This window comes from Lathamus discolor, chromosome 2 (genome assembly GCF_037157495.1).
Source record: "Lathamus discolor isolate bLatDis1 chromosome 2, bLatDis1.hap1, whole genome shotgun sequence".
Classification (NCBI taxonomy): domain Eukaryota; kingdom Metazoa; phylum Chordata; class Aves; order Psittaciformes; family Psittacidae; genus Lathamus; species Lathamus discolor.
Genome location: NC_088885.1, coordinates 55,406,212 through 55,422,377, shown reverse-complemented (window position 1 = coordinate 55,422,377; position 16,166 = coordinate 55,406,212). Strand labels below are relative to the sequence as shown.

The 16,166-nt window shown below is 45.9% G+C and overlaps 1 protein-coding gene across 1 annotated transcript in view; it reads left to right on the top strand.

Moving 5' to 3' along the window:
- VILL (villin like) overlaps positions 1-16,166 on the top strand; it is a 35,381-nt gene that overhangs the window by 5,445 nt on the left and 13,770 nt on the right. Inside the window, exons 2-9 of the mRNA XM_065666889.1 lie at positions 6,673-6,754; positions 8,218-8,292; positions 10,371-10,567; positions 11,648-11,756; positions 12,082-12,192; positions 13,689-13,888; positions 13,976-14,054; positions 15,441-15,539. Of these exons, the coding sequence (XP_065522961.1) occupies positions 6,686-6,754; positions 8,218-8,292; positions 10,371-10,567; positions 11,648-11,756; positions 12,082-12,192; positions 13,689-13,888; positions 13,976-14,054; positions 15,441-15,539 (939 nt within the window). The 5' untranslated portion in view covers positions 6,673-6,685. The remainder of the gene's footprint in view (positions 1-6,672; positions 6,755-8,217; positions 8,293-10,370; positions 10,568-11,647; positions 11,757-12,081; positions 12,193-13,688; positions 13,889-13,975; positions 14,055-15,440; positions 15,540-16,166) is intronic.

The window sequence follows — 16,166 nt, the reverse complement described above, 5'->3', positions numbered from 1 at the left end:
CTCCCTTTCACTAGAGGAGAAAGAGCTGAAAGAAAGGAGAGATTTGTTCATAATGAATTGGCAAGCTATGCGCTCGCCTTTCCCTTGGGATGGCTCTGTACCATTACTGACTCAATAACCTCACAAAAAGGAGGTGGAGGTGGAACAGATACCCCTGAAGTAGGTGTGCGCCAAGCTGCATTTTATTATTTGAGAATAATACACCTGGCACCATACCAGGGGCAATGCTGCTGCAAGGCACTTGCACACAGAATGCTTTTAACAGCTTCTTGTGCCACTGCTTTTTTCCTCAGGGATCTTCAGAGAGATATGGGTTTGCATGGAAAGAGTCTTTTACCAGTCACTGGGAGTGATCTCAGGGGGAAGTTACTGCAGTTCAGACTCTGATGCTGCTTCTGAAAGCTTTGAGTCTAATAGGGCTGCCCTCACCCTGCGGAGATGCTACCTGCCTGGGAGAGCCTGCTGCTTTCAAAGGCATCCTGGAGAACAAGGACTTCTTGAGAAAGCAGGTACTCAAGAGCTGCATGGGTGCTCTGACCTTCTCTGTAGGACACCACAGCAAGGGCTTCCAGCTTCCACGTTCAGCCAATTTGCTCTGCCTTTTCCAGCGCCAGTCATTGCTGAGCGCTGGGCTCTGTATCCAGAGTGATGAATGTGGAAACTCAGACTACATGACTTGGGAGTTGTGGCTGGTGGTAAGGCTTTCCGATCCAATTCATCAGTACATTGTTCTTACATTGTTGAGAAGTTTGCTGGGACAATACAGCTCTACTGTTCCCAGGACAAACAATCAGTTGTTAAAATTTTAGAGGAAGGATTCAGAAATAGCAGCAGTTTGGGAAAAACCTGCTCCTGCAAATCAGTTTCACAAGGCCATCTGCTTGAAGATCAGACTGCTGGAAAGCTACCAGCAGTGAGATAGACAGAGAGGACAAAGGAGGTCATAAAGAGAGGTGTGGAGAGATGAGCAAGATTTTCTGGATGGGGCGAGCTGCTGAGCTAGAATTTATGGCAGGTGGAAATGAGGCAGCTGCGGGGACTAGTCAAAATCAGAGGACATAAATCATGAGTTGCCTGCCCTTCTACCTCAGATGTCCTCTGGGGAATCTGAAGAGACAGATGAGATACAGATTGAGGGCTGTTGCAACTGGGAAGGTGGTTGTATCACAGTAGCTTCATATTTCCTTTTGCTCATTGCTTTTAAATAAAGATCAGTGGTAGGATTGGAGAATTAGTGCAAAGCCCATCCTCGTGTGGCTCACAAGGGGCTGACAGGTAAAGGCTAACATCACCAGTGGGTTGCTGGGGAAGACTGTGTGTAAACTACTAAGTCAGAGATGACAGAAATGGAAACAGGGTGAAAGCACAGGCTATAGGAAGACACACTAAGCTGAAGGTCTGATTGATACCACCTGGGAGAGAGATTGAAGATGGGGTAGATTTCCAGGGTTCAAGAGACACAGCTGGGTCCGGGGGAGACTGGTCAGCTTTTGTCAGACAGGGCAAAATGGTTATTGCTCTTGCAGAACCTGAGAACTGGCTAGGTGGGTCCGGGTTTCTGCAGCTTTGAGCTTACTGAGCAGGGAATTCAAATCTCTCCTGGAGCATAGAGCACTTCTGGTTTGAGAAGCCATTAACATAAAATCAACTCAATGGCTCTCCATTTCATCCTAGGCTCATAAATCTTCACTCATATTAACCCTGAACAGACTTTAGCATCTCGGTCCTCAGCATCCCAGACTTTGTCCAGTCAGCAAAGAACAGGAAAGACCGGTCACCTGTGATGGTAGTAGCTGCTTGGATGAGATGTTATTTGGTGATCCCTGTCAGCTGTTCATGGAAAAAGGGAAAACCTGCCCATCTGAACCTAGTGAAGTCCCTTCTTACTTCCAGAGCCATTAATCCTGATAAGGCGAGCAAGAAGCTTCTTCACAAACTTAGTTCATCCTGTCCAGTGCTCCGTCTCAAGTTTTGATCCATCTCTACTGGGAAGATTAAAAAATCCCTTCAACCCTATTCATGACCCACACGAATGATTTGGTAGCATGGACAGGGGATCTTTTCTGACTGGTGGAGGTGGCTGAACCATCAATCCATTTTATTGCCCTAATGCCAAACTGATGGGAAGGCACAGCTTGCTGGAAGTGCAGCACCTGAACAAGGGCTCACAGACCCTGAGGAGCAGAGCCCAGAAAGCACATCCCAGCCATTTAGCTCTCTCATTTCAAAGACATTAAGTAAAGACGAGCCTGCCAGCTTTCCTAATAAGCTGTTCCAATAGTTAATTGCCCACCATGATCAGAAATAGCATCTTGTTTCAAGGCCTGTTTTACATAACTTTAGCTGCCAGGCAACAGCTCTTTCCAAGGAGGCTGAAGTGCTCTCCATGGTCAGTCGGGCATGTCTATGCAGCCCTCTCCTTGGCACACTGGCCACACAGAGCTCCTGAATGGTGCGTGACTTAGAGGAGGAGGGTGAGTTGAGCTGTACTTTGTCCCCTTTTGTCACCCCCCAGACACATATCCTGTTCCCTGCCACATCACCATGTCCCAGCACATCCAACATGGATAGTGTGATCCAACTTTTCTGATAGCTACCCTTCCTGTGACTGTGCAAGAGAACAGGAGCTGTCACTGACACACACGTGCACATACGGACATGCGTGTCACAGGTGCTCTCACCTAGGCAACTTCGCCTTCCTGACAAAAAAATGGATAAGGATATTATGTGAGTGCGTGGCAACATCAGAAAGAAGTCAAGCCCCATTGCTTCATCTCCCTACCTATCATTTCCATGTGAGAGAAAAGCCTCTTTTTCTCCTTGTGCAACAGGAAAAGAAGACAGATTATACTGGTTGAGTACTGTGCCTCTGAACAGTCACTCGCTAGGCACATTCACTGTTCAAAGCAGTGGTCCCAAGCTGTAGTTGATGTGCCACACAAGAAAACTCAACACTGAGTTTCCTTCCTCTGGGCAGAACAGGAGTTAACTGCTGTCCTCTCTGCAGACAAAAAATGGCACCTACTTGGGCCCAGATGCCCAACTATAATGGAGACAATGAAAGCAATTCAACAGCCCTGGTTTACCTCATCTAATGCCAGTCCAAGTATTCCCAATAATTAGGCCTTTCAGCCTGGAAAGGCTGGAGCCACAGCTGCTTCCTATTTTCCTGAAGCTGTACAGAGCATTAGTCATTTCACTGGGGTTTTTTTATTACCGTGACTACAGCCTAGTAAGTATGCCGCCAAAAGGCAGACAAGCCAAGTCAGGCTTAATTCAGAACGTACTTCAGGAGTTTGAAATGATCTCCTATCCCCCTTCTGAGTCCTTATTTTCCCTCCCCACCCAAACAGCCTGAGTCTGCCTGAAGAACTGTCCTGCTAAATCTGCTTTCCCAGCACATGCCAGGTTGACCAAACTGAAGTAGTGATTGCTGGCACTTCCACCCAGACTGTTATTCATTAACCGGTCCTGGGAGTGACCTTGGCACTTAATTAGTCATCTAGTCCTTCCTGAAGGCAAAGCTTTTCCCCGCACTGTGCTCCTCAGAGTGGAGTTGGGGATGGATCATATTTAGCGAACAAGAGTGTTGCTGTGATTTTGGCAGTGTGTGAAGAGGAGCAGGTGTAATAAATACCCATCTGCCTTCACCCACCAGTTTTGTTACAAAGATCATGTTAGGGAAGGCTTTGCTTTTTATTCTGGAGGCTCCAGGTTGTCTTGACTGTGACATCCAGGCACTGACATTTGGTTTCCAGGTCCTCTGGAATAACAAGAGCAGCTTTTGCTCTTTGCAGTTTAATTTATGCCATCTTAACCAAGTGGTGATGTCCCAGCAGAACAGTTCCAAGCCAGAGGTTGCCTTTGCTATGCAGTGACCATCTTTCAACTGTGTTCATTGTGTGAGCTTGTCTCCTTTTTCCATGGTGCAAGAGTCCCTGGAACTAGTGGACATAGAGTAGCTGGCCCTGGAGGTGGAAATCAGAGAGCTGCATGTTATGAATCCGGAGACAAAGTGGTGAACTACAGCTGCTCTAGTGCCTCTCTCCCCACTCTGCAGGTAAAGCTGTGCTTGTGTACAAGGAAGCAAATGTCCATTCCTGGAACTAGTTTTTCTCCCTCGGTGAACTCCCTGGAGGCAGTTGACTTCTGGTTCTTTTCTATTTGTATTTCACTTAGTGCTGGGCAAAACTGGTTAGATTGAGACAGAAACTGACCCAAACACTGCTGTTGAAACCCCACAGTGAACCCAAGCCCCCAAACATCCCTTTCCTTCTTTTTAAATTAGAAAAGTTTCTGCTCTTCCTGGTTTGAGCACAGATGGGAAGTTTTCACTCCATAAATATTGAATTTTGTGTCTGGACAGGAGCTGAATTATGGGGTCATCTGATTAAAAACCCACATTAAATCATTAATGCAATGAGCTGTCTGATTATATAAGTCATATTCCTATTATTTCTAACTTGTCTACCAGCTGAAAGAAGCTGGAAAGTCCAAAGGAAACATCCAACCTTGTCTGTGCCTCTCGCTGCCCCAGCTTAACGACTAAGGAGGAAGGGAGGGACAGCATTTCCCAGAAAAGTGGGGACCAGCACTAATGGAGAGGTTTCAGGTGAAGAAAGGAGCCCCGGGAGCAGAGGAAGTGTACCGACGATCCCTGCTTTAAGTCAAAGAGGTGGGAATCGATAGAACATTGCTCTATCAACTTTTTGGGACGGTTTTGTCCAGCATGGCTGGCTGCGCTTGGAGAAATCTCAGCATCCTTTGGGTTAAGTTTTCCAACGGGAGAGGTTGGGATGCTGGACGAAGCAGGGAACCAGCTGTGTCTCACAGCTGGCCAGCTGCCGGTTTCCTGCACTGTTAGTGAGCGAGCAAAATGCCTGCTGCCTTCCACAGAGAGCAGTGTCAGTTTTGCTAGAACACTTCCCTCACATATAAACATCTTTACTGGCTTTGTTTTCAGGTCGTTCCTGGTTTGATGCTGGAAGGGAAAACCCTAAATAAATTAAAAAGATAGCTGAGGGAAGGAAGCTGCACTTGTTTTTTAATTTGAAAGGGACCTTTTGAATGCTAGTATTAAAGAAATGACTTTTGGTTAAAGATCTGAACTGGGATCATGGTTTGGGCTTCAGTTCCTGATAGCCCTGGACTTCACAGTAGGTGAGTCAAAATGACATTCAGAAGAGTCTAGCTCCTCTGTTGACACTGAAATATCTTTCTAGATCTGGCTTTTAATCTGTGTGGGTCTCAAGTATTGAATTGAGATGAAAAATTGAGATGAAAAATGTCTTTTTTTACTCCTTGCTGCCTGTCTTCCTGTCTGGAAGCTATATGGAGGACCTGAGGAGGAGATGATTGTTACTAAATGCACTCCTGGTAGGTAAAGGAGGCCACATGAACTCAGTCTTTCACAGTCATTCAGGTATATCCATGTTCAAGAAGGAGTGAGCGTGTCTGACTCCTGCTACTGAGTGCTGCCAGACTGTGGGTGCCTGCTCAGAGGCAGAGAGGTGTTGGGACTGTTCTCAACAGTCTGCGTCTCTCTACTACTGCCTGCGTAAGGAGCCAGGGTCTGGCAGTTCTGTGCTGTGGGAGGTCTGGATGGACCAATGTTCCTGCCTAGAACATCAATTATTCTGCTCTTACTTGGTGTGCAAACTTTGCAGGAGAATGGCCATGAGTTTTTATGACTGTATGGTGCCAATGCAGCCCATCTCCCCATGTTCTCATAGAACAAGCAATTAACAAACCTTCCATCTGGGGATCATCTGTCTTTGTCCTGTTCTTCCTTCAGAAGAAGCTTATTCCATGGCTTTCTGCAATAGCTTCTTGTATTTTTCTTCTTATCATGGCTTAGTTGTGCCCAGTTGAGGCAGCCAACGGCACCGTTCCTTCTCGTAGGTGGTTTCCTACAGCTGAGGAGAGGAGAGCAGACAGGCTGTGGCCTACAGTCAGTGCAGCCATTTCATCCAGAGACACAGAAGAAAATGCTCAATCGAGTTGTTGTTTTTTAACATAGTACAATTGTTCTGTCTGTCACGAGCAAATGTAAATCAGGGGAGAGCACTGGCAAAGCGAATGAATGCAAAACACAGACATCAGTGAGCTGTGTTTTCTCTCGAAACAGAGCCTTCATCTCTGAGCAGGATTAACTCACAGAGGAAAGGCTGATATGGGTCTTGCCCCGACACAAACACGATCTGCCCCGTGGCTGCTACAGTGGAGCTGGGCTGCTCAAGAGGCACCTGCCATGCCCCTCCTTCCTGGAGGTGTGCTGTTGTCTCTGCCACCCTTCATGCCATGATGAAAACAAACAGTCCTGAGGTCAGGTCCAACACCCCAGTGAATCCTTTCCACCTATTCAAATAGGGGGAAAATAACTCCACACCAGAACAATGGTATCCTATCTAGTCTTTGCTGTGCTGTGATCCCACACTTTGCTTGGCCCCCCATGAACATGGATAGCCTGGGAATGAGGGTTCATCCCACCTAACTGGTGATAACCGCAGATGTGCTCTCTTCATAGTCAGCAGAGAGATAGTGACATTTCAAGGTACAGATTATCTGTACTAAGCCTCCACTGACAGTAAGAGGAACCCAGGAGACTAGCACACTTACTGCCGTATCCAATTATATACTTCTTTCGTTTTTCCTTCTTCCTTTCCCTTCCAGCTCAGACTGCAGGATGACAGATGGTGACACAAATCTCCCAACTATCGAGAGAAAGCTGGGACTGCAGATATGGGGCATAGAGGTAAGACAAAAGGCAAAGACAGCATATGTCCTCTGCACCTGTGTGTGTATATATGTTTCAAGAAAGAGATATTCTTGAAGTAATCTGGGTGGGAAAAGAGGGTATTACAGATAAGATACGATGGGAAACAGGAGACCCAGTATCTCCCTATGCAGCTTTCAACATGTTATTGCTTTGGTTTCCTGCTCTGTGCAACAGCGATAATACTGACTGAGGAAACATGAATGTGGTGTGACTGAAGCTGTGTTTCCAGCACTAGAAGCTTTCTCACCCCCTTCAGGAACCAATAAAAGGCTGCTTTAGCATGCTAGAAATTAATTCCCTGTTTCACCAAGAAGAGGGGTTATGCACAGGTAACCTCAGTGTGTACGAGCAGCTGCCGTGGGCAAAGCACCTATTTTTGCAGCAGAAGCATCCCGTGGAGTCTATTTGCACTTCATCCTTGTCTTTCCAACTCTGATCAATGGGTCACTGCGAGGAAAGATACTGCAGCCTGCAAGTTTCCTTCTGCTTGTGGTGGTATTTGATTGTGGGTTGGAGCTGGTCTGTGCTCAATTCTGCCTTTTCCTGTCCCAATTTTCCCAGAACATTCCCCTGCAATGAAAGGGCATAGACTGAGGTGCAGAGTCCACGGAGGGGAGCAGCGGGAAGGCACTCCAGCACGTCTCCGAGTGGTGGTCCTCTGCACATCCCAGCTATGTTCCACTTATCACAGGGTCTTTCCCTTTCCTCTCCAAAGCACTGTACTTAGCTTCTTCCCAGAGGCTCTGTAATTAGAGGCAAGGGTCAAGCTGGTATGCTGGGGAACAAGTCAGGCCTCCAGAGGAATGTATGTCTCTGATTCCAGTGGAACCACAGAGCCTGTCCAAGCCCAGGAGCTGCATGTATTCTGGTGGGTGGCACATCTGGGCACCTGCGCTGGGCAGGCATGACTAGTTAATGATGCACTTGTATGAGGTTAGGGTACAATTTGGGTCTGGAGGGGTGAAGGACGCATCAGTGTCCTCAAGTCTGTCTTTTCTCAGCACTGGTAGTTGATATGAGCCCCTGGTAAAGTGGTCATCTTACCAGAGCTCTGAAAGTTATCCTTGAACTTATAAGTACTAACCAAAAACCATTCCCCAAAACTAAACTTAGGATGGGATGTGATCACTCTCCCGGGAAATTACCTACAAATGCAAGCTCTGGAGCACTTAGGTCTTCTTTCTCTATAGCTACAGGATTGTAGAAGGTCAAGGAGACCTTGTCAGTCTGTCCAAGCACTATAATTTGTCCCTTCTCACCCCTTAGTACTTTGGGGATTTCCCCCAGAAGCGGCTTTTCCCAGCTCACAAGCACCACACAGATTCTTCCTCCTGCAAACCCTGATTATCACCTTAGTGTTTTGTGCACCGCAGTTGTCCTGTTTCACACCCGTCAGCTCTGAAGTTCTAGTAATGACCCAAACTCTCATTTCCTTACAGAATATGAAGATGGTTCCTATACCTGAAAAGGCCTATGGGACATTTTTTGAAGGAGACTGTTACATAATTCTGCATGTACGTAAGGCTGCCAAACACTGGTCACTGCCAGGCAACCGGTTCAACCCTTTTTTCTTTAGTTCTGACTTGGATCTAGGTGGCCTCACTGGTGAGAGCATCGCTGTGATTGTGCATGTGTGTTCACCCCCTAATCAACCACCTGCATTTAATGTAGCTCTTGCAACGATACTGTACGCTTAGTAAATCAGAAGTCCTGAGGAGCCATTGGCTTACTTAGTCATTAAAACCCTTTATCTTCTAATCAACTGAGTCATGTCCAAACATGGCAAAATAGCCAGTACATTCCTGGCAAACTAAATCAAGAACCACATCTGCATGCCCTATAGGAGTCTTTTGAGGATGCGAGAAGTGGCCAAATGGAAGGTCTCATTTTCAGCAGATGATGTGGGTTGTGGAGGTGTGCCACCTACTCTGCATCACACAAGCAGCACAGAGGCTCTGCAGCCCTTCTCATGTCCCCATTAGGACACTTCATCTGTCCCACACAAATTTAGTCCACACCTACTTGCAGCCAGCTGAACCCAGGCTAACCAGAAGCATGAGGAACTTGGGAAGACCAGCTCTACCCTATGGGCTGTGCAGACTGCCTTGTGTTCCCAAACCTCTGTGGAAGGATGGTGTGTTGCACTCAGCTCCCAGAATTCCTTCCAAATCTCTTCATCTGCACAGAGCAACCCAGGGCCCATTGTATTAAAAAAGTTCCATACAGTGGAAACCAGAAGCACTTCCCACTTCCTGAGCCTGAGTGTCCCTCCTGCAAACATCTCCATCAGTCAAGAGACAGCAAAGCCACCTCTATCGCACAATAAACTGTTGCACATACACTATACATGAAGCCAGGAAACCAGGCTGGGATAGTGATGTAGAATGAGTCTCCTGCTCTACTTCACCATGCAGAGCCTTTATGCTGTCTTTCAATGCTGAACTGATTTGGTAGTAGCCACCAAAGCCACCAAAGATGTGCTTAGAGCGAAATATGAGTGTCCTTGCAAGGAGCTTACTGTAAATACCAGTATAGATTTTGATGCTCATAGGCTCAACATCTTCTCCAGGTAGAAATACCCTTTAATCAATCCACTACACTCCTTTGCCATGGCAGATGGGAGGATAAAAATATTCATCTTTGCATTCTGCATATTCACCGGAGGCTCTCCAAACAAAGATTGTGTGCAGGACAAAGGGACTTTAGTACAATGTATTAAATGGAGCAATTTTGCCACAAATTAATTATCTGTGCTAGAGGAACTGAGCTGTATTTTATTCCAAGTTCTTCTACTCTGTTTTGCTGTGCTATCACTGCACAAAGCAAATAAACAGAACTTAGTGTCAAATCCAGTTTATAAAATGAGCTTTTATTACCTTTCCCAGGTGTCCATAATAGAGTTTAACACAGTATGTGCTGAAAAATAACTGGCACAACTCAGATAACGATAAGCATACCTCTTCTCAAATCACTTGCCTCCTCTTTCTAGGCTGCTGGGGTTTTCTGTAATAAGACAAATCACAGCATGCACACATAGGCTCAGCTTCATTTGGAGTTATGTCTGTTTTGCAAGTCGGCAGGGATTCAGAGGCGGTTTGTGTTACTATGTAGTGTGATACGAGAAAGAGAACAGGAAAGAAAGGGTAGTATCTCCAGGCAAATAAACAGCAGTGTACATTACATTTAAAAAGGCAATCTATGAGAAGAGTCTCCTTTAAGTTTGAATAAAAACCCTACAAAAGTACAACAGGTTAAACACATTAATTTTTGTAACTGCACAGGTGCTTAGTTTTCCTTGATGATAAGAGTTATAAAGGAATATCAGACAGTAATATCCTTCAGTTCAGTTTGTACATAAAACCCATTAGTGTTGTCCTGAGCAAGGTCTCTGGCTCCAGGCTGAGTTGTCAGTGAGCAACCTACGGCTCCATCCTGCTTCCCCTTGCCCAGGAGAAAGGCAGAACTGGGAAAGGCCCTGGGAAAGGGCTCCATGGTTGCTTGGTTTTACCAGGTCTCCCAGGCCAGTGATATTATTTGAAACACACATATGGGCTGTGTCTTCATTCTGACTCATCTTTCCCATCTCTTCCAGACCAAAAGAACCTCTCGTGGGTCTGCTGTGGATTTGCATTACTGGATTGGCAAGGATTCATCTCAGGATGAGCAAGGTGCCGCAGCCCTGTACGTCACCCAGCTGGACAGTGCACTCGGAGGGAGCCCTGTGCAGCACCGGGAAGTGCAGGGACATGAGTCTGAGACCTTCCAAAGCTACTTCCGCAGTGGCATTATGTGAGTAGTTCAAAATACCCTGCAACGTGGTGGGTCATGGTCCCTGGGATTTCTCTGCTTCCCTATATCTCAGAGCTATGAGCTTTTCAAAAACCTGAAAAATACAGATCAGTGACGAAGCTGGTCAAAATTCAGAAGAAAAAAAAAATCTCATTTTGAAAGAATTATTTATATTCATTAAGTCTTGAGCCATGACATTTTGTTCTACTGGTAATTTTCCCAGATATTTGCAGTAATTTCCTCTTAACCGCCCTTTTGTTCACCCTAGGGTCTTCTTTCCCCTCCTCCACAGTGCCTGTTCAAGGCACTTCAGACTAATATTCACTTCTAAGTGCTGATTTGTTTCATACTTCAAGTAATATTCATGAAGTGGAAGGGAAGTGTGACTCTAACCTTCTGCCACCTAAAAGATACTGTTGAATCCAGTTTTGTGGTCTTTGCTCACATTGGGGTCTTTTAAGGTGACTCCAATAGCTGACTTCCAGGAGAGCCTTCATTGCCAATAAACAGCCTAAGTGCCTTGCTTTTAAACAGCTGAAGAAAACTCAGATGAAAACCCATCCTCGGCCTATACTCTATATCCCAGTCTGGCTTTTAATGCCTCTGTATTGTGCATCTCTACAAGCTCTCATGAGTTTCATCAGGACTTTCGTGAGACAGGAAATTGGTTTTACCCTCATCTTAAAGATGAGCAAGGGACAATGAAGGTTTTGAATGACATGTATGTTTAGAAGTCTATTTGGAAACATATCTGCTTCTGAAATCAGTACGAGTTAGGCTTCATCTTGGTCTAAACCACATCCCTAAGATTGAACAGGAAGTCTGAGGCAGAATGAGAAATTAAAGCAGGCTCCTTCCCCACCTTCAAAGATAGACTAATCACCACAGCATCCTCCTGTGGCTATGTTAAACTGGACCAAATAATCTCAAGTATTCTGAATCACGTGCCTCACTACATTTGCCAGCCTCTTCTAAGCTATGATATTTTAGTCATCACCAAAGACTTGAGATGTTCTCAAAGTATATAGGGGAAGGTGTTTTCTAACCAGCTCTAACACTTTACTCCCTGCTAAACAACAGCTACAAGAAAGGAGGAGTGGCTTCAGGATTTAAGCATGTGGAGACCAATATGTACAACATCAAGCGTCTTCTTCATGTCAAGGGGAAGAAGCATGTATCAGCCACAGAGGTAAGAAGAGACCTCTCTCCTTATGGATCATTTCTCCTTGCCTCTCCTCCTACACTCATTTTCAGTCAGCTTCACCTGATAGATTGCTCATCTCTGCCCAAGGACCCCTACTACAGGGTAGTTTTCAAGACCTTACTTGAGGGTTTGGTATTGTCATGAGAGAAGCCATTGGGCTCAGTGAAGAGCTGAGTGCTGGAAAAATGAGTGTGTCACTGCAGACCAGTTCTTACATCCCCCAGGGGCAAATTCCAGTGGCTGTGACTTGTCTCCTGCAGTGCCCGTTGTCCTCCCTGGTTTGCCAAACACTTTCATTTCTTCATGCCAGGTAGCGCTTTCCTGGGACAGTTTCAATAAAGGTGATGTTTTCTTGCTGGACCTTGGGAAAGTGCTGATTCAGTGGAATGGACCCAGCTGCTGCATTGCTGAGAAATCCAGGGTGAGTAGAGGCAAAAGCCACTTCATTTACTAGTAGTATTTTTTGATGCTTAAGGGAAAAAACAGAGAAACGGCGTTTAGTGTTTGGACAGTGAAAATCTCAGTGAAATTAGCAGCACAGAGGTAAGCAGAGAAAATCATGGTAAATCTTCTACTTGCCCGTTTGCTGGTATCACAGGCCCAAGGAATTGCTTTCCTTTAGTTCAGACCCGGCCTCAGTGTCTGTGGGCACATCACTAGCTCTGGCTCCAGAAAGGCAGCCAGCTCCCTCTGAGGGGGTCCATCTCCATCCCTCTGTGCCCTACGGCTTGCATGACATAGGACTAAAAAGTCAGTAGCACCAGTAGGTTTAGCTGCAGTGACTACACCAGGGGTAGTTGAATTTCCTCTCTTTTCTGCAGCATCACTGGGAATTCAGTCTTGGTCAGTGTGAGACAAGTAGGAATATACAACCCAAGTGTTGATACATCAGATCCATAGCTCTTAAGGCACTTTGCAAAGGGGTCTTTATTGTTATTTTCCTGATAGAAAAAAATGAGATACAAAGATACAATAAAGTAAGATCTAGCAATGGCTCATCAGCAAAGTTGGTGGCCAAACTCATAACCAGTCATCATACTCATGAAAAGGTAGGCAAGTCCGCTCTTCACATGATATCACCTGATGAGCTAGGAGAGGGGGGAGCTTCACAAGGAAGGCAGTTTTCCAGGACACAATGGCTAGAGGAGAAGATTGAATACAGAATGGAAAAGAGACAAAGAACCCCTCAGGACACAGAGGAGGGAGAGCAGCTAGAGGGACAGCTGCTGTGAGGAAGAAGACATGGTTCATTTCAGGCCTGGCAGTCAAGCAGGTCGTTTCCTAGGTCTAACAAAGAGGGGCCCCTTTCAAAGCTATTGTGGTAAGAGTCATGGAAAAAGAAAATTCAATGGAAAATTGAGATTTCAGCCTAATTAGTTGCCTGGCATTCGCACTGCTTTTTTTCACAGAAAACATCCACGTTTTTTGAATACTTGAAACATTTAAATGTAAAAAGTCACCGCGGAGCATCCAGGGTCCTGCAGCTCTGCAGCATCCAATCTCGTTGCCCTCAGCATGTGCGCGCGTCTCTCCCAGAGCGTGTCACAAGATCAGTGGACCTGTTTACGTACAGCCAGACATGGGCAATGCTTGCTGTGGCTACCACATGTCTGTGCCCTGTGGGAGCAAGCTCCAGTAGTGATTCCAGCTTGGTCAGTATGAGACAAGTAAGAACACATAACCAAGGTATTGATAAGTCAGATGCAAAATAAGCAACATTTTCCTGAGAGTTAGTTCATAAGCAGGCATTGCAGACACATACACTACTTTAAATAGCTAAATTTGGAGGACACTAGAAGCTTCAGAGAGCTGTGGTAATCTGGCTTGGACTGTTGGTGCTCAGTCATTGCTCTGGGTCTGAGGATCACTGAGTTTGTTCTCAGCATCAGGATTTACCCCTGGCTGATCCTTGTGCAGGGTCTCATGCTGGCTCGCAGCATCAGGGACAGTGAAAGAGGCGGCCGCGCTCAAATTGGCATCATTGACAACGAGAAAGACTCCCCGGACCTCATGCAGATCATGAAGATGGTGCTGGGTGAGAGGCGTGGGGAGCTCCGAGAGGCCATCCCGGATACGAAAGCGGATGAGCTGCAGAAAGCAAATGTCCGGCTATACCAGTAAGTCCAGAAATGTTCTCCAATCGCTGTCCTTTCTCACAGCGAGCACTGTGAAGCCTGACTCTGCTTGATGACTCTGTCTTCCAGTGTCTATGAGAAGGACAATGACCTGGTGGTACAGGAGATAGCCACCCGGCCCCTGACGCAGGATCTGCTCCAGCATGAGGTGAGAGAAAGCCATCAGCCTTTACAGTGAGAAAAGGATGCTGGGGCTTGCTTTGTTTTCAGCTGAGTACTTATTTCAATGGGATACCCCATTTCCTGAAAATTACCAGCCCTTACATCATTCAGGTTTATCAGGTGTCCTCTGAAAACAGGACAGTGTAGCCCTACCACAGCCTCAGTAGTAGCCAGTGGCCTACTACAGCCTCAGTGGCCAGAGGTAGGTGATGCATTGAAGCTGTTCTAATGGGAGATGGCAAATTGACCCTCTCAGCCAAGGATGATACTAGCTTGGCAGTCAGAGTCAAGGAGAGCTGTGGGCCAGGAATAAATTCCAGATGGTAATAAGGCTTCTTAATACCCGATGTCTGGGGATAGCCCTCCACCTGCAGATTTCAGAGCAAGTAAATATTCTGCTCACAAAATCATGAAGATAGTTATCCTGCTGTAGCAAGTGGCTGGTCACAGTGGTGCACCCTTGAAGGAGACTGCTTAAAGACTCTCTGGCCAAAGGCTTTCAGAAAACAAAGGCTTTCCTGATATCCTCCTGGCTGAATTTTGGCAGGGAATTGCTCATCCTTAACTCTCTGCAGTGCGAACAAGCCTATTCCAAGACAGTGTAGTGCTGCAAGGCTCCAGCTCCCTTATTCATGCTGGTGTCAACCTTGTTAAATCTCAGTCTCCTTTTACAGCAATATGAAACTTTTATTTTTTTTGGTCAAAGTTCAGCCTGAAAAACGAGAAGCCTTTGGTCACACAGTTGTCTGTTTGAAGCACCAGCTCTCTGCAGTGGAGACAGGCTGCCTAGCAGCCACCTCATCTCCTTTGGGTTCAGGATTCTGCTGTGTTTCACAATGATTCAACGCTTTCAGCTCCAGATTAGGAACACAGAATAGTCATGCAGACGTCTAACTCTGACTTTTCCTGCTCCTTTAGTAGCAGATTTGGCATAAATGAGCACCACCATCAGCAGCACTGAAGCACAGCAGGCTGAAGATTATATTCCAGCAGTTTTCCTCCAGCCTTTTGGAGCTGGTGTTTGTTGGTTTGGGAACATCTCTTATGAGATGGTAATGGCCAGTTTTGAGTGATGCTTAAGAAAAATACGTTATGGTTAAAGGTCAGCCCCCTGGATCAGGTGTGCTTGCAGAGTCAACATACCCCTGAACCCCTGCACTGCATGGTTGATGGTAGCTGTGGTCCATTTGTGAACCGTCCTCTATTGCCTCTGCTAATGATTGCACCAGGGTTGAAGCACTGTAAGGCAAGGAAATGAGCTAAACCTAAATCTAATCTGAATCTTCATGAAGGATCCAACCAGAGTAGGCTACAAACAAGGACCTTTGCCTGTGTGGAGTTTTTTACATCTGTTTTTTCTGTTTCACCTCAGGACTGCTATATTTTAGACCAAGGTGGTTTTAAGATTTATGTTTGGAGAGGAAAAGCCTCCAGCCTGGAAGAGAAAAAAGCAGCCTTCACTCGAGCTGTGGTGAGTTGTAATATAGTGCAAACAGTGTCATGAGAGGTTAGCTAAGTGCAAATCTAGATCTGACCACTAATTGCAATTAAGTGTAGGTCTTACGGAGCTGGCCTGCGTAATAACAGAGAGAGAAGTTGCACGTCTAAGCAAGGCAAGATGATGCAAACACAGAATTGCTAGTCACCAAATTGCACAAGAACAAAGACCTGCCACTGAAATTAGGAGGAAATTTATAAAGAAAATATAAAAGAAAATACTTCATTACTCAGTAAATGGCGTTGATTGGACACAGAGAATCAGCAGGGTCAAGATGGGATTAGACAAATTCATAGTCAACAGGTCCATAAACAGATAATAAAGGCTTTTATATCATCTCTAAAATCCATGACCCAATATTGTGGATGCTGAGGAGAGTGAAGGGATCAAACTGAAGCCAGCCACCAAGCTCATGTGTGCTCACTAAACAGCATCTCTTAATGCCACTGTTCCAGGCAGCATGGACCACTGCTTTGACCCTGAAAGCATCTCTTGTGTTCCCAACCAAAGGTAACATCTTGGGCAAGTTAGTGAGAAATTTGATCTGGGCTTTCTTTTGTAAAAGCCAGACCTTTAATGTAGGTGCTACAGGCCTCAACT